This window comes from Dasypus novemcinctus, chromosome 3 (genome assembly GCF_030445035.2).
Source record: "Dasypus novemcinctus isolate mDasNov1 chromosome 3, mDasNov1.1.hap2, whole genome shotgun sequence".
NCBI lineage: Eukaryota > Metazoa > Chordata > Mammalia > Cingulata > Dasypodidae > Dasypus > Dasypus novemcinctus.
The window spans coordinates 61,895,676-61,919,897 of record NC_080675.1 but is presented as its reverse complement, the minus strand read 5'-3'; the positions used below and the strand labels follow the sequence as shown (position 1 = coordinate 61,919,897).

Here is a 24,222-nt window from a genome sequence, read left to right as displayed (position 1 = left end):
GAACTATTTATTTCTCCCTTCAAATCTCTAAATATATGCTTTATATATTTTAGGGCTTTGCTATCAGATGCATTTATAATTGTGATGTCTTCTTGTTGAATTGGCTTATCAGTAAGTAATGACCTTCTTTGTCCCTCATAACAGTTTTTTACTTATTTTATCTGTTGTTATAGCTATTCTAGCTCTCTTTTGGATACTATTTGTATGGTATGTATGTTTTTCCATCCTTTCATTTTCAACCTATTTACATCTTTGAATTTAAGGTGAATCTCTGGTAAACAACATATAGTTGGGCCATGTTTTTTTTTATCCATTCTTCCAATCTCTGCCTTTTGCCTAGAGATTTAATTCATTTGCTTGAACTCCTGATAATTAACTTTTGTTATTTCATCTTTGTCTTATACCTTTTTTGACCCTCAGTTTTTCCATTAATGCCTCCTTTCATATTTGTGGGTTTTTTCTTTGTATTGTACCATTTTATTCTTTCTCATTTCTCTCTGAATATATTTTTCAGATATTTTCTTTACGGTTGCCATGGTGTTAAAATTTAACATCTTAAATCCGTAACAATCATATTTGATTTGATAACAACTTAACCTTCAATAGCATATACATACACTTTTCCTATACCCTTCCATCCCCCTACCATTTTTAAAAGTTACAAATTATATAATTGTACTTTATATGTCCAAAGCTTAAGCTTTATCAATACTTTTTATGCATATGCATTTTAGCACCAGTAAGAAGATGTGGAATTATATATAAAAAAATAAAACACAATAGTACTGGCATTTATAATTACCCATATGGTTAGCTTTACAAGTCTCTCTTTCTTTATGCCACTTTAATCTACTGTCTAGTGTCCTCTCCTTTCAGTATGAAGAACCTCCTGCATCATTACTTATAGGGCAAGTCTAGTGATAATAAACTCGCCCAGCTTTTACTCATCTAGAAATACTTTAATCTCCCCCTCAATTTTGTAAGAAAGCCTTGCCAGATATAAAATTCTTGGTTGGCAATTGTTTTCTTTTAATACTTTAAGTATTTAATACCACTGCCTTTGTGCCTCCATGATTTCTGATGAGAAATGAGAACTTAATCTAACTGGGATTCCATTGTACATAATTTGTTATTTTCTTCTGCAGCTTTCAGAACTCTCTCCTTTTTACTGGCATTGGACAGTTTGTTTACTGTGTGTCTGGGCATGGTTCTCTTTGAGTTTATCCTGTACAGAATTCACTGGGACTCTTGAATGCATATTTATATCTTTCATTTAATTTGGGAAGTTTCCTACCATTATTTCTTCAAATATTCCTATTCCTTCTACCTCTTTCTCTGTTTCTTCTCCATCTGAGACTCCCAAAATGCATATATTGGTATCCTACAGGTCTCCAGGGTTCTGTTCACTTTTTAATTCTTTTATGTTTCTGCTCCTTAGCCTGAGTCATTTAAATTGTCATGTCTTCAAGATCAGTGATTCTTTCTTCTTCCACCTCCAAACTGCTGTTAAAACTGTCTAGGGAATTTTTTGTTTCAATTATTGTGTTTTTCAACTCCAGTATTTGTTTGGTTTCTATTGAGAGTCTCAAAGAGATTACCATATTGTTCATTCACCGCTCTCCTCATATCCTTTAGTTCTTTCTCCATTATTTTTTTAAATCTCCTTGAGTATATTGAGGATCATTTTTACTTCTAGGTCTTTTTCTGGTAATTTCAAAATCTGGTTATCTTCATTGATGGTTTTGGCATTTTTATCTTGTTCCTCTGGATGGGCCATCATTTCATGTTTGTCTTGTAATCTTTTGTTACACACTGTACATTTTAATATTTTAAAGTGTTAACTCTGGGATTTGGTCCCTGAGCCGTCTGCTCCTTAAGTGTGTATCCAACTAGTGATAAGACAGAAATTTTCTGTCTTACCTGTTTCTATGACCCCTGAGCTATCTGTTCCTTAAGTTTGTATCCAGGTAGTGATAAGACAAATTTTCCCCAATTTCAGTTTCCTCAAGAGCTAATCAAAACAAACAAAGCAAAGCAAAAATCACCTTTCACAGTCTTTGCAAATTGGCTTTGCTTTGGCTGCAGGTTTTCTTCAGATTTTAGTTCTCCTATCAGTAAGAAGGGCCTGAGGCAAACGTAAAGTGCAGGCTTCTCTCTGTCATAGATGAGCCTATCCGTAGTGAAGGAATCTACTTCCTTTTTTCTTCCTTTACTATGCTTTTTTGTAAATTTTTTAAAATTATATATATTTTTAAAGATACTTAAATCACACAAAATGTTACAATAAAAAATACAAGAGGTTTCCATATACCCCACTCCCCACACCCCCCCACTCCTCCCACATCAACAACTTCTTTCATCGTGTGGTATATTCATTGCATAAGGAATCCACTTCTTTTCCTGGGTTTGTGCTTGCTCCCGGCCTTAGGAATCCCGGCATTTACCATTTACTGGAATTCGAGTGAACACCCCACCCCCTCTATTCCCTTTGAAATAGACTTCATCCCCTCCTAGGCGCTCTCTGTAGCAGTCCTTCTCCCCAGTCCACTTCAATTTGTTTCTCACACTGTTCCAGCTGTCTGCAAGCTGCTTTTCTGCTCTCAGGACAAACTCCAGGAGGTCTGTCTTAAACAAATTTCTGAGCCCAATCCCTCAGACTTCTACCTGACAGATTAGCACAGACATACAGGCACTCCAGTGTGCACAGAGGGCCAACTATGCTCCCTCTGGAACAGGGCCAGGGACCCACAACAGGAGCTCAAGCTGGCTCTACCCTGCATTGTGTAGAGGGAGGGGTGAAGGGCCAGTAAGGGCTCCAGAAGTTTCTTATATGGATTCTGAAACTGCATTTTTTTTTTAATTTATTTTATTTATTTCTCTCCTCTTCCCCCGTTGTCTGCTCTCTGTGTTCATTTGCTGTGAGTTCTTCTGTGTCGCTTGCATTATCTGGCAGCACTGGGAAACTGTGTCTCTTTTTTGTTGCATCATCTTGCCTGTCAGCGAAGCCACTCCTGGGCAGGCTGCGCTTTTTTCATATGGGGGTGGGGGTCTCCTTGCAGGATGCACAGTTCTTGCCAGTTAAATAGTTGTTTTGGTGGTAGGACTGATTCCTGCACCTTCCTACTCCACCACATTCCCAAAGTTATCAGATACTATTAAAGAAATACAAGTACTTCTTCACTGGTTATTGAGATTTATTTCAAAACCACAGTAATTAAGAATGTGATACTGGAATAAGGATAAGTAAATCAATGCAACAGAAGAAAGAGTCCAGAAACAAACTCGCACATTTACGGACACCTGATTTACAACAAACATGGTAAAGGAGAACCATGGGAATGGGAGGAGAGGGGGATGAATCATGCTGGGATAATTGAATACCTATAGGGAGAAAAATGAAACTCAACCCCTACTTCACATTATTTTTTTTAAGATTTATTTTATTTCTCTTCTCCCCCCGCCATTGTCTGCTCTCTTGAGTTCATTCGCTGTGTGTTCTTCTGTGTCCACTTGCATTCTGGGCAGCACTGGGAATCTGTGTCTCTTTTTGTTGTGTTGTCTTGCTGCGTCAGCTCTCCATGTGTGTGGCACCACTCCTGGGTGGGCTGCGCAGGGTGGGGCGGCTCTCCTTGTGGGGTGCATTCCTTGTGCATGGGGCTCCCCTATGCAGGAGACACCCCTGTGTGGTATGGCACTCCTTGTGCGCAGCAGCACTGCACATGGGCCAGCTTACCACATGGGCCAGGAGGTACTGGGTTTGAACCCTGGACCTTCTATATGGTAGGTGGACGCTCCATCAGTTGAGCCACATCCGCTTCCCTCTACCTCACATTTTACACAAAAATCAATCACAGCTGGACGTTAGAATAAAAAGATCCAGTAATATGTACTAATGATAATGAAAAACAGGCCAATATCTTCTTGATTTCAGGATAGGGAAGGATTTCTTAAACAAGACAGAAAAATTAGTATCCATAAAGAGAAGAACTGATAGACTGATAAACTTATGTCATGAAAAAAGGGCAAGGTACAGAGTTGGTGAAGATATATGTAACATATATAAACAAAAGGGCTTTATATATAACCAGAATATATAAAGAACTAAAAATCGAACAGGAAAGAAAATGATTAAATCCTAAGAGGAAAATGGACAATACTTGAACCATCACTTTACAAATGAAGTTATCTAAATGGACATTAAGCATGAAAAGGGACTCTAGCTTTCAGTAATCATGGAAATGCAAATTACAGCCACAATGAAAAGTACTATCCCTTCACAGAGAGCAAAACTAAAAAATCTGATAATACCAAAGGATGGTGAGTATGTGGAGCAATGGGAACTCTCACCCACTGCTAGGGGAGTGTAAAATGGCTCACTCTTTAGAAACTTTGGCCTTATTCTATGAAAGTTCAAGATATGCATACCCTATGGCTCAGCAATTAGGTATATATATATATCCTTAGAACTGTAAGATCTATCCTTATGCTGCTATAAACACTTGAATTGTAGCTTGACTGAATAGAGATGGACTATAAGTTCAAAATACAGATAAGATTTTGAAGATTTAGTATAAAAAAAAGATATCAAATAGCTCAATAATTTTATATTGATTACATGCTAAAGTGATAATATATTGGATTTCTTGGGTTAAATAAAATATATTGTTAAAATCAATTTCACCTGTTTTATTTTTTGCTCTTTTTTAATTAGCCATGAGAAAAATTTAAATTACATATGTGACTCACTCTATATTTCCACTGGACAGTGGTGATTCAGAAAATTGTATACCAGAAGACATGTACAAGAGGGCTCATAAGGAGTATTATTTAATAATAGCCCCAAACTAGAAAAAACTCAAATACTTATCTAGAGTAGAACAGATTAATTATGATATATTCATGCAATGAAATACATATAAGCAATAAAAAACAAAGCAACATAAAACACATATGTATCTAATAAATAATGTCGACGGTAAGAAGCCAGATCAAAAGAATACATACAATGGGATTCCACATGAGTTCAAGATCACACAACTAAACTAGTGTTCAGGGACACATGCTCAGGTGCTAAAACTATAACAAAAAGCAAAGCAGTAATTACCATAAAAGTAGTACCTTTTAGAAGGTGTGCTTGAAAAAAGTGCTGACAATATGCTATTTTCTGACATGAGTGATGGTTAAATAGATGTTTCTTAAACTGCATATTCATGTTTTAGGCATTTTTCTTTGTATTAAACTTTACCATAAATAAGCTTTTAAAAAGTTAGACAGGGAGCGGATGTGGCTCAAGCAGTTTCGCACCTGCCTCCCACATAGGAGATCTCGCTCAGTTCCCGGTGCCCCCTAAAAAAAGAAAAGCAAAGAGCAAACAAAACGAATGATAAAACTAACTCAGGGAAGCCAATGTGGTTCAGTGGTTGAGTGCTGGCTTCCCACATATGAGGTCCTGGGTTCAATCCTGGGTCCCCAGTACCTCAAAAAAAAAAAAAAAGAGGTAAAAAACTGGCATCATGCTTCTAAATTAAAAAGTTAGAAAATCATCTAGCAAACAGAAAACTAAGAGTGAAATTATTGATAAAATAAGTCAAAAGGGCCATCCTAGTATCCAGCTTTATGAACAAAATTAAAAAGTCAGAACAATGGGGACAAAGAGACTATTCTATAGGCTTTCAGTGAAGGGAATTGGGCAGGGGGGTGGGGAACAGGTCATATACATAGAAAGCACACCTTAGACTAGTTTCAGACTTTGACAGTGACACTAGAAGTGTTGACAGTAACACTAGAAGACAATTATTCATAATCTCGAATTCAATTTCCCAACATACTGTCATCAAATGTCATAGTAAACTTAAGACATTCATAGGCATAACACGATTTTTTAAATTTATCTCCTCTACACTCTTTCTCATTAAGCTTCTGTAGGATGTACTCCACTAAAGGAATGCTCACGAAGAAGTAAAGCAAAACCGTAAGATGAAAGCTGTGCAACAGACATAAAGGTCACCAGTCCAGATTGGAGCAGGTCAAAATGCTCTGAGGTAAAGTGTCTCAAAAGGATGAACCTGACAGAGTATTTGATAGATCCAAAGTCAGAAGGAGGCATCTAGGCAGCTGGTGGAAATTAACTGAACTGAGATTCAATTAACATACACATGGAAAACTACACAAAAAAGAAAATAAGAGAATTATTAACTCTAGTAAAGGGAAAAAGTAAGGTAGGAAAGGAAAAGTGGTTTAACTATGAATAGCATTTATATAATAATATATAATAATTCATATTAATATAATAATATAAACTGTGTCATAATAATATAAACTGTGAATACTAATCTAATCAAAATTAAGATATAACCATGATGGGGGGAAGTGAGAAGCAGGCAGGCAGTTAATACATGTGTAGTAAGGTATGTGAAGTTGGAGGGGGGATGAATGTAATTAAAGAATATTAATCTTTATAATATTCAAAATGGAAAAATAAAAAAGTAGCAATTCTGACATGAATAAGTTTAACAGGTTAAAAGTGGTTGTCTCTAAGAAACAGAAAATTCTGTATGGGAGGGGGGAGGTAACGCTATTTTTACAACAAGTCTAATAGAGCTAATTACCTTTATATCTGCACGAATAATTTTGATAAAATACAAACTAATTTATGAAGAAAAATAATTTGTAGTGGGTAAGAGGAAGAACACATGAAAGTGGAAACAGGCAGCGGACTTGGCCCAGTGGTTAGGGCGTCTGTCTACCACATGGGAGGTTCACGATTCAAACCCCGGGCCTCCCTGACCCGTGTGGAGCTGGCCCATGTGCAGTGCTGATGCGTGCAAGGAGTGCCGTGTCACACAGGGGTGTCCCCCGCGTAGGGGAGCCCCACGCGCAAGGAGTGCGCCCCATAAGGAGAGCTGCTCAGTGCAAAAGAAAGTGCAGCCTGCCCAGGAATGGTGCTGCATACACGGAGAGCTGACACAACACACACAGGAGAGCTGACACAACACACACGGAGAGCTGACACAACACACACAGGAGAGCTGACACAACACACACAGAGAGCTGACACAACAAGATGATGCAACAAAAAGAAACACAGAGTCTTGTGTCGCTGACAACAACAGAAGTGGACAAAGAAGAAGACGCAGCAAACAGACACAGAGAACAGACAACCGGGGTGGGGGGGAGGGGAGAGAAATAAATAAATAAATAAATCTTTAAAAAAAAAAAGAAAGTGGAAACAATAGGCAAAGATTACTATTTCAACAGAGTTGCAACACCTACTCTCCAGTTCATTGGTCTCACCCAGGACAACTAACAAGGAGGTGATGATGGACAACTACCATACCAAGGAACTGAGAAAGTCTATAACTGCAGGCAAGAGAGCCCCATCCATCAGCCCTCATGGATCACAGCCCCCTCTCAATTAGAGGTGGAATGGACATCACCAGCCCAGAATCCTCAGGATTGGAGAATGAACTATGGACTAAAATAGACTTATTGGTATTCTACTACAGACTTATTGTGATTCTAGAAGTGGAAGACATTATACCATTGATGTGGAGGTAGTGGATACTGGAGGTTCTGAGGGCAAGGAGAGGGAAAAACAGGTGTAATGTGGGGATATTTTCAGGACTTGGGAATTGTCCTAAATGACACTGCAATGACAGATACAGGCCATCATATACTTTGCCATACCTACAGAATTGGGTGGGAAAGAGTATAAACTACAATGTAAACTTAATCCATGCTTAGTGGCAATGCTCCAAAATGGGTTCATCAACTGCAATGAATGTAACCACACTGATGATGTTGTTAAATGTGGGAAAGCATGGGAGGGGTAGGAAGTGGGGCATATGGGAATCCCCTACATTTTTTAATGTAACATTTATGTAATCTAAGTTTTTTAAAAATTATAAATAAATACTACTATTTGAAGAAGTTTGGATAAAGGTTTAAGTAAGGAGGTTTATAGCAACAACATAAAAAAGCCATGATTTACAATATATTTTCTTTATAAGCTCATAACAGCTTTTTCAGGAAATAAATATTTCCCCTTACGTCCTGGACTTCTTTAACATAAAGGAGGAAACAGTTATCTCTGACTATACTTTTCTATTAGATCAATGTTCCTAAAATAAACATTTATATTAGAAGTGTAAGAGTGGACTTCATAAGGCTGTCACTTGTGATATACCTCCATAAAAGCCAAGAAGAGAGTATTAGAACCTACTAAGTGAAAATGATGAGGCATGAGAATTAAAATAATGTCTAAATGGGATGGATTTTCTTCCTGTGATTATGATTTTGGCATTACTGAATTTCCTAAAAAGCAACTTTAACACTGAGCATCTAAGTATCTTATACCAAACTTTGTAAATTAATTTCAAACTCATCCATTATATTTTCCTAAAAGACTAGTCAGAAAAAGAGTAATTAAAATAATTTTCAGTCTTTAACAGTAGATTAACAAGTCAGACCTGATTTTAGTAGCACCGTATTTTCAAATTGCCAGAACATATTTCCCTGTACATACACTGCAAATAAAATAATCATGTTATAATTATAAATCCATGATACACATGAAAACATTTTAATTTTAAATTATTGTTTACCCTGAAAAATACTAGATTTGGTAAGTTACGAAAATGTTACTTTCTAATTTACATTTTTCAGTTCTCCATATTCACAATGAAATACAAATTCTTACTAGCTCATTTGTTCAATCAACTAGCATCTGTGTTTCTGGTTGTACTGATTTAAACAGTGTCCCCCCAAAATTCACATCACCTGGAAAGGCAGAATGTGACCTTATTTGGAAATAGGGTCTTTTACAGATGTAAGTAGTTAAAATGAGGGCCCTAAATCCAACTGGTATCCTTATAACATGAAGATAACAGAGACATATGCAGGGAGAAATTTTTCAATACATTGCCAAGGATTTTTGCAAGAATGTAAATGTCTAAGATATCAATCAAGAATAATGGAAAAGTTTTGCTATGAAAGAGTTATAATTCAATTTAAAAAAGAAAAAACAATGAAGTTCATTCTAAAGATATGCACTAACAACTACAAAATAGTGTTGAGGAAAATTAAAGACCAAAATAAATGAAGAGAAACCTTATTCATGGTTTAAAAGACTTAATATAGTCTTTTTATGTCATTTTTCCTCAAATTTTTCTACAGGTTCTACTCAACCCCAAACAAAATTCCAGCAGGCTTTTTGTAGAAATTGATAAGCCGATTCTACAACTTTTATGGAAATGCAAATGTCCTAAGTAACTAAAACAACTCTGAAAAGGAATGAGGTTGGAGAGTTATTAGGTTGGTAAAAAAGGAATTGCCGTTTCAGACTGTGAATTTTAATCATTATAACTAGGCTCAAACACATCTTTATGTATCAAAATAGGAACATTTCAATCAACACATTTTTGCCAACAAGAAATAACTTTTACTTCTGTAGCGTAAAAATCCACACTTCGGGATTCGATGAACTCGTAGAAAACATTTTCTGCATCCTGCTAGCTGTAGAAGCACTTTCCCTGCAAAAAGTTTTTGAGATGCTTGAAGAAGTGGTAGTCAGTTGGCGAGAAGTCAGGTGAATATGGCGGTTGAGGCGAAACTTCATAGCCCAATTCACTCAACTTTTGAAGCGTTGGTTACGCAACATGCAGTCAGGCATTGTCGGGGAGAAGAAGTGGGCCCTTTCTGTTGACTTATGCCAGTTGCAGGTTTGCAGTTTTCAATGCATCTCATCACTTTGCTCAGCACACTTCTCAGATGGAATGGTTTCACTGGGATTCAGAAAGCTGCAGTGGATCAGACAGGCAGCAGACCACAAATAGTGAACATGACCTTTATTTGGTACAAGTTTGGCTTTGAGAAGTACTTTGGAGCTTCTTCTCAGTCCAACTACTGAGCTGGTCATCGCCGGTTGTCATATAAAATCCACTTTTCGTCACATATCACAGTCCGATCAGGAAATGGTTCATTGTTGTTGCTGCATAGAATAAGAGAAGACGTCACTTCAAAATGATGATTTTTTTTATTTTTGGTCAGTTCATGAGGCACCTACTTATCAAGCTTTTTCACCTTTCTATTTGCTTTAAATGCTGAACAACTGTAGAATGATTGATGTTGAGTTCTGTTGAGTTCTTCAGTAACTTCTCCTGTAGTTGTAAGAGGCTCAGCTTCGATGATTGTTCTCAATTGGTCATTGTCAACTTCCGATAGCAAGCACTATGCTCCTCATTTTCAAGGCTCTTGTCTTCTTTGCAAAATTTCTTGAACCACCATGGCACTGCATGTTTGTTAGCAGTTCCTGACCAAATGCATTGTTGATATTACAAGTTGTCTCCACTGCTTTACAACCCATTTTGAACTAAAATAAGAAAATCACTCAAATTTGCTTTTTGTCTACCATCACTTCCATAGTCTAAAATAGATATAAAACAAACAGCAAGTAATAAGCCATTAGCAAAAAACATAGTGAGAAATGCTCATTAAAATGATGTATAACATAACCATATTTATTTAAGAATGTACTTCAATATCAAATGGCAAATATCAACAATGCAAAACCGCAATTACTTTGCAACAAGCTAATAACACCACCTGATTTCAAAAATTTTTATTAAGCGACAGTAATGAAAACAGTGTAGTACTGACATAAAGGCAAAAAAGAGTAACACAACAGATCAGAGAATCCAGAAATGAATCCGCACATATGTGAAAAGTGATATTTGATCAAGGCACAAAGTAATGTAATAAAGTCTTTTCAACATTGCCTTTGCAACAATGGTGGTAGAACAACTAGACAGCCATGATATGCAAAAAAAAAAAAAAAAGAGAGAGAATATACAGGGAATTGAATGTGGCTCTAGCAGGAGGGCTCCCTGCCTACCACAAGAGGTCCCGGGTTTGGTTCCCAGTGCCGCCTAAAGAACAGAACAGCAAGCTGATGCGATGGGCTGGTGCAGTGAGATGACTCAACAAAATGATGCAACAAAGAAATACAGTGAGGAAACACAATGAGAGACACAACAAACAGGGGGCGGAAGTGGCTCAAGAGATTGGGTGCCTCCCTCTGACATAGGAGGTCCCAGGCTCAGTTCCCAGGGCTTCCTAAAAAGAAGACAAACAGAGTACAGAGAGCAAGTGCAAACAATGAGGTGGTGGGAAAAAATAAATCTTTTTAAAAAAATGAATATACAAAATTATACAAAAAGGGTCTCACCATATGAAAAAATAAACTCAAATGAATCATAGATCTTAATGTAAAACCTAATAGTATAAAACTTCTAGACAAAAAAATATAGGAGATTATCTTTGTAACCCTGGATTAAGCAAAGATTTCTTAGATATGGCACTAAAAGTAGTGTCCATAAAAGAACAAATGGGTAAATTGGACTTCATCAAAATTTAAAACTTCTGTTCTTCAAAAGACACTATTAAGAAAATGAAAAGACAAGCTGCAGAGTGGAAGAAAACCTCTGCAGAGCATATAGCTGGATAAAGGCCTGCATCCAGATATATAAGAACTCTTAAATTCAACAGTAAGAAAAACAACTCAACAAAAAAACGGGCAAAAGATCTGAACAGGCACTTCACCAAAGAATACAGATGGCAAATATGAACATAAAAGATACTCAACATCATTAATCACTATGGAAATGCAAATTAAAACTTCAAGATACCAGTCACATCTATATTGGATAAAATTCAATTAAATACTAAATGTTGGTAAGAGGAAGTGGAACTCTTATACAATGTTGGTGCAAAATGTGAAACTGTACAAGCACTTTGGAAAACAGTTTGACAGTTTCTTAACAAGTTTAACGTATACCTACTATCTGATCTAGCCATTGCACTCCAATGTATTTTCCCCAAGAGAAAAGGAATTTATACCTATACAAAAAATTTATACAAAGGTTCACAGCAGGTTATTTGCAACAGCCAAAAATCAAAACCCAAATGAATATAGGTTACCTGGGGACAGGATGGGGACCAGGAATGAGAATGTACAGGGTTCCTACTTGTAATGAAGAAATGTTTTGGTAATGGATGGTGGTGACAGTGGCATTAAACTGTGAATATAATTAACAGTACTGATATATATATATATATGTATATATGTATGGATGGATGTATATATCTTTAAAAGGGGAAATGTTAGATTGTATATAAGGTAACAGAATACATTTTTTTTTTAAATTCCATGGAACTTTTTTTCTATACTACACAAACAGTGAATCCTACGTTAAATCATGGACTATAGTTAGTAATACAATTACAAGGAAACAGATGTGACTCAAGCAGTTGGGCACCCACCTACCACATGGGAGGTCCTGGGTTCAATTTCTAGCACCTCCTACAGAAGATGAGCAAGACAGCAAGCTGATGCAATGCAGCGAGTTGACACAACAAGATGACAAAACAAAGAGATACAACAAAGAAACATGGTGAGACACAACAAGCAGGGAGTGGAGGTGGTTCAAGCAATTGGGCTCGTACCTCCCACATGGGAGGACTTGGGTTCAGTTCCTGGTACCTCTTAAAAAGAAGACGAGCACACAACGAACAGACATAGAGAGGAGATAGTGAGCACAAACAATGGGGGGAGCAGGGAATAAAATAAAATAAATCTTAAAAATATATAGTAAAATTATAAAAATGTGCGATCATCAATTGTAACAAACATTTCATACCAATGCAAGGTGTTAATAATAGGGTGGTATACGGGAATTCTGTATTTTATACATGATTGTTCTATAAAACCATAAACTTCTCCAATAAAGGGGAAAAAAAACCCAAATGTACATCAGCAGGTGAATGGATAAACAAATTGTGGTGTATCTACACAATGGACTACTACTGAGCAGAAAAAAGGAATGAACTATTGATATATAAAACAACATGGATGAAAGTCAAAACAAATATGCTGAGTGAAAGAAGCCAGATTAAAAAGAGTACATGCTGTATGATTTTATTAATATAAAATTCTAGAAAATGCATTCTGTAGTGATGAAAAGCAGATCAGTGATTACTTTGGAATATGGGATGAGGAGGGATAAGAGGGAAGGATCACAAGCATCAAGAAGAAACTTATGGGGGTGAAGGAAACATCCACTACCTTTATTGTGATGGTTTCACTGGTGTGTGTGTGTGTATATATATATCAAAAGTCGTACAATTTTTGCACAATTTTTAAATGTACAGTTCATTATATGTCAATTATGTTTCAATACAGTTGTTAAAAAATATAATGTTCTATGGTAACACTTTTCTTATCAGGGTCTATAACCAAGAATTGAAACCACAAATGCACCCAACTAACTGATTAAGATCAGCAACCATTTATTAGGTTTTTGGTTTCTACCTCCTGTTGACCTCTTCCTTTATTCCTAACACACAAGTAACCTAATACTATACCTTACATGAAGAAAGCACTCAAAAATACTCATTATTGGGAAGCAGATGTGGCTCAAGTGATTGGGCTTCTGCTTACCATATGGAAGGACCCAGGTTCAATCCCTGGGGTCTCCTGGTAAAAAAAAAAATGCGTGCCCACACAGCGAGCCAAATGCCCATGCAGCAAGCCAAGCGCCCCCGCAGCAAGCCAATGCCCATGCAAGTGAGTCACGCAGCAAGATGATGAAGCAACAAAAGAGAGACAAAGGGGAGAATCAAGGCAAGGTGCAACAGAAATCAGGAACTGAAGTGGCGCAAGTGACAGAGAACCTCCCTCCACATCAGAGATCCCCAGGATCGAATCCCAGTGAATCCTAGGAGGAGAAAAATGAGAACACAAAAAGAAAATAGATACAGAAGATCACACAGCAAAGGGACACAGCAAAAAACAGGAGGGTGGGGGGTAGGGAGGAGGGGAGAGAGGAGAGGGGGGAGGACTAAGGGGAGGGAAAAAAATACTTGTTATATAGAGTCACAGTAGCAAACAGATTTCCTGGCCTCAATGAAATTATACAAAGACTGGGAAAAATTAAGAACTCCAGACACATATCACTGGATATGTTCCTGGAGACTCAGGTATCCCATATAACATTACAAATGAGGGAATTCCCACTCTGTTGTTCCTCCACTCCCACTGTCTATTAATATTCACTTCTCACTTATTCAGTGCTCTTAATCAGATGTTTTCCTGACTGGTTTTCAGTGTAGGTTTATTTAAAATGTAAATAAGTATAGGCCAGGAATCTCATCCTATTTAGCTTAATATTTGGTGAGCACTTACTCTAAAATAATCAAAATATATAAAACTATTAGCTGAAGTTAAAAATTTTATCACCAAAATTGTCCTTGAATGAAATGAAATGACATATGATCTGTAAGCACCTTCCCATACAGGTGGGTCCTATAAAGACAAGGAAAGTATAGAATGGATGGATGATTCCTCTTTGCAGAACATGAAATTCTAAGATACTTGTATATTTCATCACAGTACATAGGGACAACATTAGTAAAAATAGAAATATAAACCTTAAAATCACAACCAAGGTACCTATTTGCAAATTAAAACAAAAAGTATGATAAGCAGAGTTTTCCCCTAAAACTCTCTAAATCCTTTGTCCATTTATTTTTTAATCTTCCAATACTCACTAGCAAGTGAACTGCATCAGGCACCAACATTTTAAGAAAAATTTATGAAAGAAAAATAAAATTGAAAAAATTTAATATTGGCTTTCTTTTCTGTGAACTCTTATAAGATCACTATTACTAAATTTGCGTTACTCAGTGGAAGTTTAAGAATCCTTGGGCCAAATACACTTATGTCTTTTAGCATTAAAAAAAAAAAAAAAAAGATCTGCCTGAAAATGTAGCTGCACTCCAGGAGTACAGGTTCTCCTTTCCACTTCCCCTTTTATATGTGCCCTCTTTCTACTTTGCTGAAGAAAAGCCGATCTCTCACGCATCCTGAATCTTACTGTAGTATGTTGCCCGGGGATGCAAAAATAAAAAATAAAAAACAAATCCCAGGACACTAAACAAAAGGATAATTATAAATATTTTTCATTTAAGTACCTTGCCTTTTCCACCCCCTATCCTTCAGTCAAAGAAATACAAAGAAAAGAGACCATCGTTAAGAAATACCAGAAATGGCATTACCTTATTTTATTAAGGAGAAAAAAATTCAAACAAAACTTCTATACCTTCTTTTTCTATCTTATAATTTGGATTTCAAAGTGAGATGATTGTCACATGACATGTATTAACACATTCAATTTAACTGAAACTTCGAGTCCGACTCTTCAAGCTGGCTGTCTTAATAATGAAAACTAACCTTACCAATTAGGTTATCTGGTGGATATCCTCATAAAGTGAATGAATGTGGTAGGCAGAATTTTAAGATGGTTCCCAAGATTACCATACCCTGGTATACATACCATGCAGAGTCCTTTTCCCCTTGAGTATAGGTGGGACCTATGACTATGATGGCTATCACTACTATGATTAAGTTGCCATACATGTAAAAGGTGATTTAGGTCCCTAATCAGTTGACTCTGAGTTATCAAAAGGATGATTATCCTGGGTAGGCCTGACCCTTAGAAGAAGGTCTAGAAATGTGAGAGGGATCATGGGAAACAGACTTGGCCCAGTGATTAGGGCGTCCGTCTACCACATGGGAGGTCTGTGGTTCAAACCCTGGGCCTCCTTGACCTGTGTGGATCTGGCCCATGCGCAGTGCTGACGCGCGCAAGGAATGCCCTGCCACGCAGGGGTGTCCCCCGCGTAGGGGAGCCCCACGCGCAAGGAGTACGCCCCGTAAGGAGAGCCACCCAGCGCGAAAGAAAGTGCAGCCTACCTAAGAATGGCTCTGCACACACAGAGAGCTGACGCAACAAGATGATGCAACAAAAAGAGACACAGATTCCTGTGCCGCTTACAACAACAGAAGCGAACAAAGAAACAAGACGCAGCAGACACAGAACAGACAACCGGGGTGAGGGGGGAGGGGAGAGAAATAAATAAATAAATTTTTAAAAAAGGATATGAGCGGGATCAAAGTCTTTTAAACATAAAAACATATTAGAATAAAATTAGGTGGGGGGAATGGAATGAAAATTTGAGTTCAAGGGAAAAAGGACAATGTCAAATTTTTAACTGTTAAAAGAAGCACTTGCCATATCTATTATAAAAGGGTGATAGTGGGTATCAAATTATTATTATATTTAGAGTCCATTGGATATATTTTAAAAACTGATAGAACTGTTTTACTTTAAAGGGCAGTATTGGGAAGCGGATTTCGCTCAACTGATAAGAGCATCCACCTACTACATGGGAAATCCAGGGTTCAAACCCAGGGTCTCCTGACCCATGTGGTGAGCTGGTCCACGCGCAGTGCTGATACACTCAAGGAGTGCCACGCCATGCAGGGGTGTCCCCAGCGTAGGGGAGCCCCACGCACAAGGAATGTGCCCTGCAAGGAGAGCCGCCCCATGTGAAAAAAGTGCAGCCTGCCCAGGAGTGGTGCCACACACAAGAACTGACACAGCAATATAAGACAATAAAGAGAGACACAGATTCCCAGTGCTGCTGACAAGAATACAAGCGGACATAGAAGAAAACACAGCAAATGTACACAGACTGCAGACAACTGGGGGGGGAGGGGAGAGAAATAAATAAAAAATAAATCTTAAATAAATAAATAAAGCACAGTATTTATAATGCATACAAAATTATATCCTCTGTAACTATTTGAATTTAAGATGAAAATTATTAGATGTTCACATAAAAATGTATAAGTTTTTCTAAATCTTTTGGGGCTACACGCCAGGTGAAAAAATTATAAAACTCCTAATTTGAGAGAAAGAATTGAGAAGATTCAATGTTGATTATATATGAGTCTAATAGGAAGAAGGGAGAGGATTATACCTAGGTTTCTGGCTTGAGAACTGGGTATACCATCTAGACTCGAGATAGAGGTTTATGGTAGAATATAATATTCTGGGTTTGGGTTATGCTGAATTTTAGACATCTGTGAATACTATGTGGAAATGTTCAGAAAACAGTTGTAACAGGTTTAGAGAGGCTGCAAGGGAAGGTATCTCTAGACGATTATCTGAGGGAAGGATGTTCCAGGCAGAGGAAACAGCAAGTGCATAAGTACTGAGACTAGAACATATCGTGTTATAGGAACAAGGAAGCCAGTGTGGGGATGGAGTAGAGCAAACAAGGGACAGTACTAAATGAGGCCAGAACGGCAAAGGGAGAAGGGGGATAGCACCAGACTGTAGGAGTCTTCTCAGTGCTGTGTTAGAAGAAAAGAATTTTAGGTTGTTAATTTTTAACATGACTACATGAGATAATGCTAAGTCCATTAGTTCCATTAAAATTCCTTCCTGATTCAAATATGCAGGCTAACAGAGGATATAATCAAACTACTGTGCCCTTGAAAGAGAAGCCATGGTTAATATAAAAGACATATACTTGATTTATGTCAAGTGGTAATACAGGTAATGCTTTGCATACTCAGCGTAAAACATGTTAATGGAATATTATTGCTCCAAATATACCATATCAAAATTAAACTGAAAATAGAAAAAGGCTACTAAGTCATGGCTGACATGGAGCCAAACACAACAAGTTAAAATGCATTCCCAATGCTCATCAGTTCTGGCTGAACCCCTTGGATCAGTTTGGGTTATTAATAGTTTGGAATAATTCCAAATAACTCCCTGGTGTTCCACTGTTATATTCAGTGGCATTAGGAAATCCAGCATAGGCCTTAATCATCTCATGTCATAAAAATCAGAGGATCTATTATTAGTTTCTGGCTTTCACTTGGAATCGTCTTTTCAAAAAACAATTCTGATCAAGTCATCTAGTTACTTTGCTACACAAATAAACCCTGGATGGCTTCTCATTGTTCTTGGACAGATACCTTATCTGATCTACCTACAGTCTACCACACTGGCCTTATCTCCTTTCCTCTAGGTTCTTTAAAACAAGTCATATTCCTACCTTTCCCTGGGCCTCAAATGCTTTCTTTTCATTTCTTTGTTTTGTTAATTCCTACTAACCTTTCATAGAATTGTTTGCTTTTAATTGACTGTCTCTCCCAGGCCTCCTCCACAGCGGCATTTAGGAGATGCTACATCTTCAGCATCAATAGTGCCAGACACACAATAGGCACTCAATAAATATTTGAATATATTCTCCAGAACCTAGCACAAATGTTGCTTCCTTAAAGATGCCATCCTTGACTCTCCAATACCTCAGTAACAGAAATTTTCTCAAAGCACACTATTCTTCTCTTGTGGGTTCCAGGAAAGATTCAGTGCAATCTTCTTTTTAAAAAAAGGTACCAAGACAGGTTGGTAAAAGAACAGAAACACCAGAATCTTTCAGAATTCACAAAAACATTTCTGAATCAAAACCCCTACCCTCTTTTTCCTGCCATAGATTGCTATAAATTAACCCAGACATCCTCCTACACTGCTTGCACTTTTAGACAAATATCTACGAGTAAATTGTGATGGTTAGGGGGGAGGTGGAGTGTCTATTTAACCTGAATCAAATTAGAGCCAGGAACAAGTGACTCAACAACTTTCTAGCTCAGTTCTCTAAGACATTTGTTAACTACAGATGGTAAGACATCACAGAAATTTCCTTTTCAAAGCTAGCCTGGTGAAGAGCACCTTTACAGAAAAGTCATTTCCAAGAGAAATACCAGGAACTAAAAAACTGATAAAATGACTTTAAGTCATGTTTTCCAAAAGTAAAATGCTTACAATGATTTAGCACATGCACTAAGTACCAAAGACATTTCAAATACACAGGTAAAAGCTACACTTACAAATATATTCCATGATCTAGTTTCTCCCAAGAAATATGATAGCTTCAGTGTTCTTTGGGAGTAGTGGTGAAGGCATTTCTGTTTCTGCTCTTTTAAAAAGATACAATAATTTAGCACAATGTTAACAATCCATGTATTATCTGTTAGTAGTGTTATTTCACTCTACTTTACCGTTTGTCAATCAGTATGTACTTAAGGGCCCGGGGAAGTTCTGTTTAAAAAGTTAAAGAACACATTCCCATTTCCAAAATTATTTTTCTATAAATCTGATTTGCAATATTTGTGTTTCTCCATAATGAAATTAATATTTAATGTTGGTTTAAAAAGTCCCTTGGGCAGCTGACTAGGCCCAGTGGTTAGGGCATCCGTCTACCACATGGGAGGTCCGCGGTTCAAACCCCAGGCCTCCTTCACAACCGTGTGGCGCTGGTCCATGTGCTGTGATGATGCGCACAAGGAGTGCCCTGCCATGCAGGGGTGCCCCCGCGTTGGGGAGCCCCACGCGCAACGAGTGAGCCCCGTAAGGAGAGCTGCCCAGCACAAAACAAAGTGCAGCCTGCCCAGAAATGGTCCCACACACACGGAGAGCTGACACAAGATGATGCAACAAAAAGAAACACAGATTCCCATGCTGCTGACAAAAACAGAAGCGGACAAAGACGACGCAGCAAATAGACACAGAGAACAGACAACCGTGGTGGGGGGTGGGGGAAGGGAGAGAAATAAATAAATAAATCTTAAAAAAAAAAAAAGTCCCTTGCATTTTCAAAGTCAAGAATGGTGACCTTACCAAATACAGACATATGTTTTTCATAAAAATGAGACAAAACTTGAAAATAAGCAAAAGAAAGTATTAGGCGTTTTTTACTGCCATGTTGTGCTTGCATCCTTAAGTACCTTCTATTAACTGGGATATTTTACAAATCTATAAGAAAAACTAATAGATTTTTGTCTGGTATAGATGCTAATAACTTCTGTCCATTGGAAAAGATAATCCCCAAAAGTTACTGTTCATGTCCCATAGGATATTAACTAATTTTGTATCGAACCCAACAATTTTATCTTTTTTTATTTTATTTTTTTCCAACAATTTTATCTTAATATGCATTTATTAAATTGCCTATAAATACCTAGTTCCTCAAATATTTAAGTGGTTTTAACATTTTATTACTAGTTCCCTCATTAAGTAATGAGTTGAATAAAAATCAACATATAAACATGTTCATTTATATATGCATTAGAGTCATGATTTTACCTATCTGAAAATTATATTTTAATAGTTTGGAGGTTCCACCGAGAAGCTCAGGTAGACTAACCTGACAGAGCCAATGAAACTATATCATTACTTTCACAAACGCATAGAGATATCCTTCACAGAATTCTGAGCTCAGAATGTAATCTCATTTTTACCTAACCTCAAAATTTAGACCTTTTTTTTTCAATCTAGATGTTAAACTCTTTTAAAGCTGAGCCTTTGTTTTTATTTATCTCTGTATTCCAAGGATTCAGCACCATACCAGATACCTAAAAAGTGTTCAGGAAATGTTAAATGAAATAAATGAGCCTAGCATATGACACATGTTTAGTGGCAACACCAGCTGGAGAAGGGAAATTAGTTTAGTCTAGTATTAGCAGCCTTAGTAATGGGAGGAAGGAAGCTAAGTAATAGATGCTTTGAATGCAAAGACAGAGCCACCCCAGAAATGGCAAAAATTCTCATTATACAAAGATATGAGTGACAGATAGATACCAGAAGTGAACACATGTTGTAAAGAAACAGTGAACCTTGAGCTCCTTAAGGGTTACATCTTTTAGTGAGTGGCTACAAACCTACATTTTGCCATGTCCCACATAGCACAGAACTGGACATAATCTGAATTACTTTCACCAAAAATTTTCCAAAAGTGTGAAAAATGTTTTTCATGGGAATGTATATCTATTTATAACTGCAGTAAATTAATAACTGCTTTCTAAATTAAAATGGAAACTGCTTTCGAAAATTCACCTCGAGACCAAATTTTCTTAAATGCATTTATTCTGTAAGAAAGGATATATCAGAATTGTGCAAAAGACAATACATTATCTACAAGGCACCTAAATTCCGCCAAAACAAGCATAACACATAAATGCAAATAAATCCCAACACAATGGACTAGGATTGGATGCTAGTCCCAGCTTTGTTTCCAGTTTAATCTGAAGAAATAAACGTATCTGTGCATGAAAGATTATTAGTCAAAGTTACCAACAGAATAAGTTATGCAACACACACTCATATACTATTTGCTACCAGAGTATTGCCAACAATACAGGCCTACCGGATAACTGCACTCATGCTTCTGGGTAGTGGAAAGATCAATGACTGTTTAAGAATTCCCCCCTTTGCTTTAATTCAGCAGAGTTCATTCTCACCATACAGCATACTTATGGAAGGTCAATTTAATACTTCAGCAACTAGCAGACCAGTGAAAAAGTAACTGTTCCTAATCACCTCCACCAAGGTCTTTAAAATGCTTTGCCTTATGCTTGTCCCACGTAGGAAATAACTTCTTAGAAGAATTATGAAAATAATGGAAAATCTGAAACTCTGGAGGCACAAAGACAATGTTTGTACCTTTGAAATTCACTTTTTTTTTTTACTTATAGGAATTTAATGTATGATGATTTATTTTCCAGGTGCATTCTTTTAAAGTTTATTTTTCTTCATTATTTTAAAATTTGTTTGCTTCTTTGCAGAAAAGGTGGAAGGAACTAAATTTGCATCAATGGCAAGGGAAGCCCATGTTTAGCAGGCATGATGGCTAATTCTGCACCTACTTAGTCTTTAAATTTGACTTGATCTCACAAAAATGTTCAGGGAAATGATAGTATGATTATCACCTTAATTCACCGAGATGCACCTTAGCGATGCTCCCTAATCTGAAAGACTGTTTTTTATGAACTATCCTTTTTTCCTTCCTTAAAATGATTCCAAGTTCTAAATTTCACCCAGCGAAGAAATCTCGTTAACAAGTAAAAGACATTTTTGGCAGAAAGTGAAGAGGTGCTTTAAACTTACCTTAAGAATTGTAAAATGAATAAGAATATTACAGCTCACTGACATTTCACACTAAATGCTTTACAAAAAAGCACTGCCTCATAAGTGAGTGAATACCCTTGACAAGCAATTGCCTAAGGGGAACATCCCTAAAGAACGTATTTAAAAGTAATTACCCGGCTTCAAAATGTATTATCGTTTTAGAAACTGTCTAGATACCAGCGGGACTCTCTCTTGCCCGAATCCAGCCTGGGGACAACAAATTGGTCAACGGCGGAAGTTGCCTGACGAAATGACTGCAAGAAATCTAGTTTTATGATCATAACAAAACCTTCCTTCCGGGGCCAGGCAAAAAACTTGAGAAACGTTCTTCTGCATGCAACAGGCAATTATGAGCCCCTCGTCGCCAACCAAAGACAAACAGACCGGCCCTCGGCCCTACAGACCCTAAACCAGGAGGACTTGCAGCTAGTTCCCCGTTAGTCCTCGGAGGGGCCGCGACCCCGCACCCGGCCCGCCTCCCCGCCCAGGCACCAGCACTGACCTTCCGCAGGGCCGAAACCAACAGTCCCCGCCATTTCGGGCTGTTCTCTTCGCTGAAGAATTCGTATGGCTGCGGCGCCTGCTGCATGGCCCCGGCGGCAGCGCCTCCGCATCGGGGGCGGCCCGCGGGCCGGACTGGGCCGGCGGCCTGACAGGCAGGGCACCGGCCGCCCCGCCTCGGCCGCGGCCGCCGCCTCCCGCCCGGGCCGCGGTTACCGCCGAGGCGGCTCGGAGGCGGCGCCGGGCGGGCGGGCAGAGGTCCCGGGGCGGCTTCCGCGGCCCCAGCGGCCCTCGTCTCGCACAGCGCCCGCAGAGGAAGCGCGGCGGCCCACAAGCCCGGGCGGCCCCCGGCGGTGACCGAGGCGGCGGCCTCCTTTCCCAGAGGCGCTAGCCCCCTTCTCAGGAGGCTCCTCCTCCTTTGTCTGGGTTCGCAGCCCGGCGGGGGTATAGCTCGCCTCGCCCCCGCCCGGACTCCCGCTACGGCAGCGGCGGGCGGAGAGCGGTGGTGGCGGCGGCTCGTCTCATCGCCTCATCTCCGCCCTCCCAACCGGCAGCGCCGCCTGGCCCGCCCGAGTCACCTCCAGAGGGCCCTGGGGGACCCACCGGGCGTGCGCGTCGGACGAGCTAGCCACACTCCGGCGCGCACACAGCTTAGCCGCCGCCGCCGCCGCCGACCCGGCGGCAGTGCAGAGCGCCGGGGACAGGCGCCGAGCCCCGTGTCCCCGCAATCGCGGCTCGGTCCGCCCCCTCAGCCGGCACTCTTTACCCGGCTCGCCGGAGATGCCCCACACGGAGCATGCGCGCCGCAGAGCGGGTAGAGGCGCCGGCTTGGCGCTGGGGTGCTGGGACCCTGGGGCTGGGTAGCGGGAATCCACTCGACCCAGGGGCGTGCGGGGGGAAGGGGCTGTTCCAGATAGACTCCCCTGCTTATTGTCTGCGTTTTACACACGGCCTCCTTTCTCTCGACCTTGTCAAGACAATCCTGACTCGGTGCCACTCGTGGAGTGTCTCGGGCACCAGGAGAGCAGTCGTCCGAGGCAATATAAGGATGTGGAGAGAAAAAGACATTCGGGTTTAACACGATCGATCGATCGATCGATAAGCTCTAGTTGACTTCTGTGTATAAGAAATAGTAACTAATAGGGTGATGTTTGAAGGGACTCACGGAGATCAAGTGCAGAAAACCTTTAGCACACAGGGTCAGCAAAGGCAGATGACAATGATATTAATCAAGCTTAAATTTCAAAGTCCTTCACCAGTTTTGTAAAACTTTCAAGAGATAGTTCTGAACTTTTTCTTAGTAGTGTCCTCCAAACTGTGTAAGCTTCAGATTCACAAAACCTGAACCTGCCCCAGGACACCAGTGATATTCATTAGCAACCCAGAAAAGATCCCGACCTTAAATTTTCCTGAGTTGAAGAGGCCCAGGCTCTGGTACCTTTATCAGCATAAATTCCATCCCACTAAATATGCTGAGCATGTGAATTGTAACAAAGATTATAAAGAAGACTGGCATTTATTTGCTATCCCAGTCACAAGCGATGAGGAAGGGAAGAGAAGGGAAAGAACTAATGCAAAAAATGAGTCTGTGCCACAGCTTCAGTTCCAGAATTAGTAGCTGAGGAATTCCTTCCCCAAAACATGCTCCTTGTCATATCAGTAGAAGCAGAATGGCAGAGCTGGAAAGATTAAGGGATCATTTTTCTGTTCTAGGTATCCACTGAGACAAAAATATCCTCTAATAAATGGCCACATCCACATTCCCATGTACTTGGGATAAAAGTAGGATAATGAAATGTTTTTATTTCTCCAAATACCCTTTCAATCTATGAGGACAAAGACT

The 24,222-nt window shown here is 39.0% G+C and overlaps 1 protein-coding gene across 1 annotated transcript in view; it reads right to left on the bottom strand.

Annotated features, from left to right (window-relative positions):
- The window catches only part of SOS2 (SOS Ras/Rho guanine nucleotide exchange factor 2), a 136,562-nt gene extending 114,023 nt beyond the window's left edge, over positions 1–22,539 (bottom strand). The window contains exon 1 of the mRNA XM_058293450.2: positions 22,381–22,539. Coding sequence (XP_058149433.1) covers positions 22,381–22,467 — 87 coding nt within the window. The 5' untranslated portion in view covers positions 22,468–22,539. The remainder of the gene's footprint in view (positions 1–22,380) is intronic.
- Positions 22,540–24,222: the final 1,683 nt, after the last annotated feature.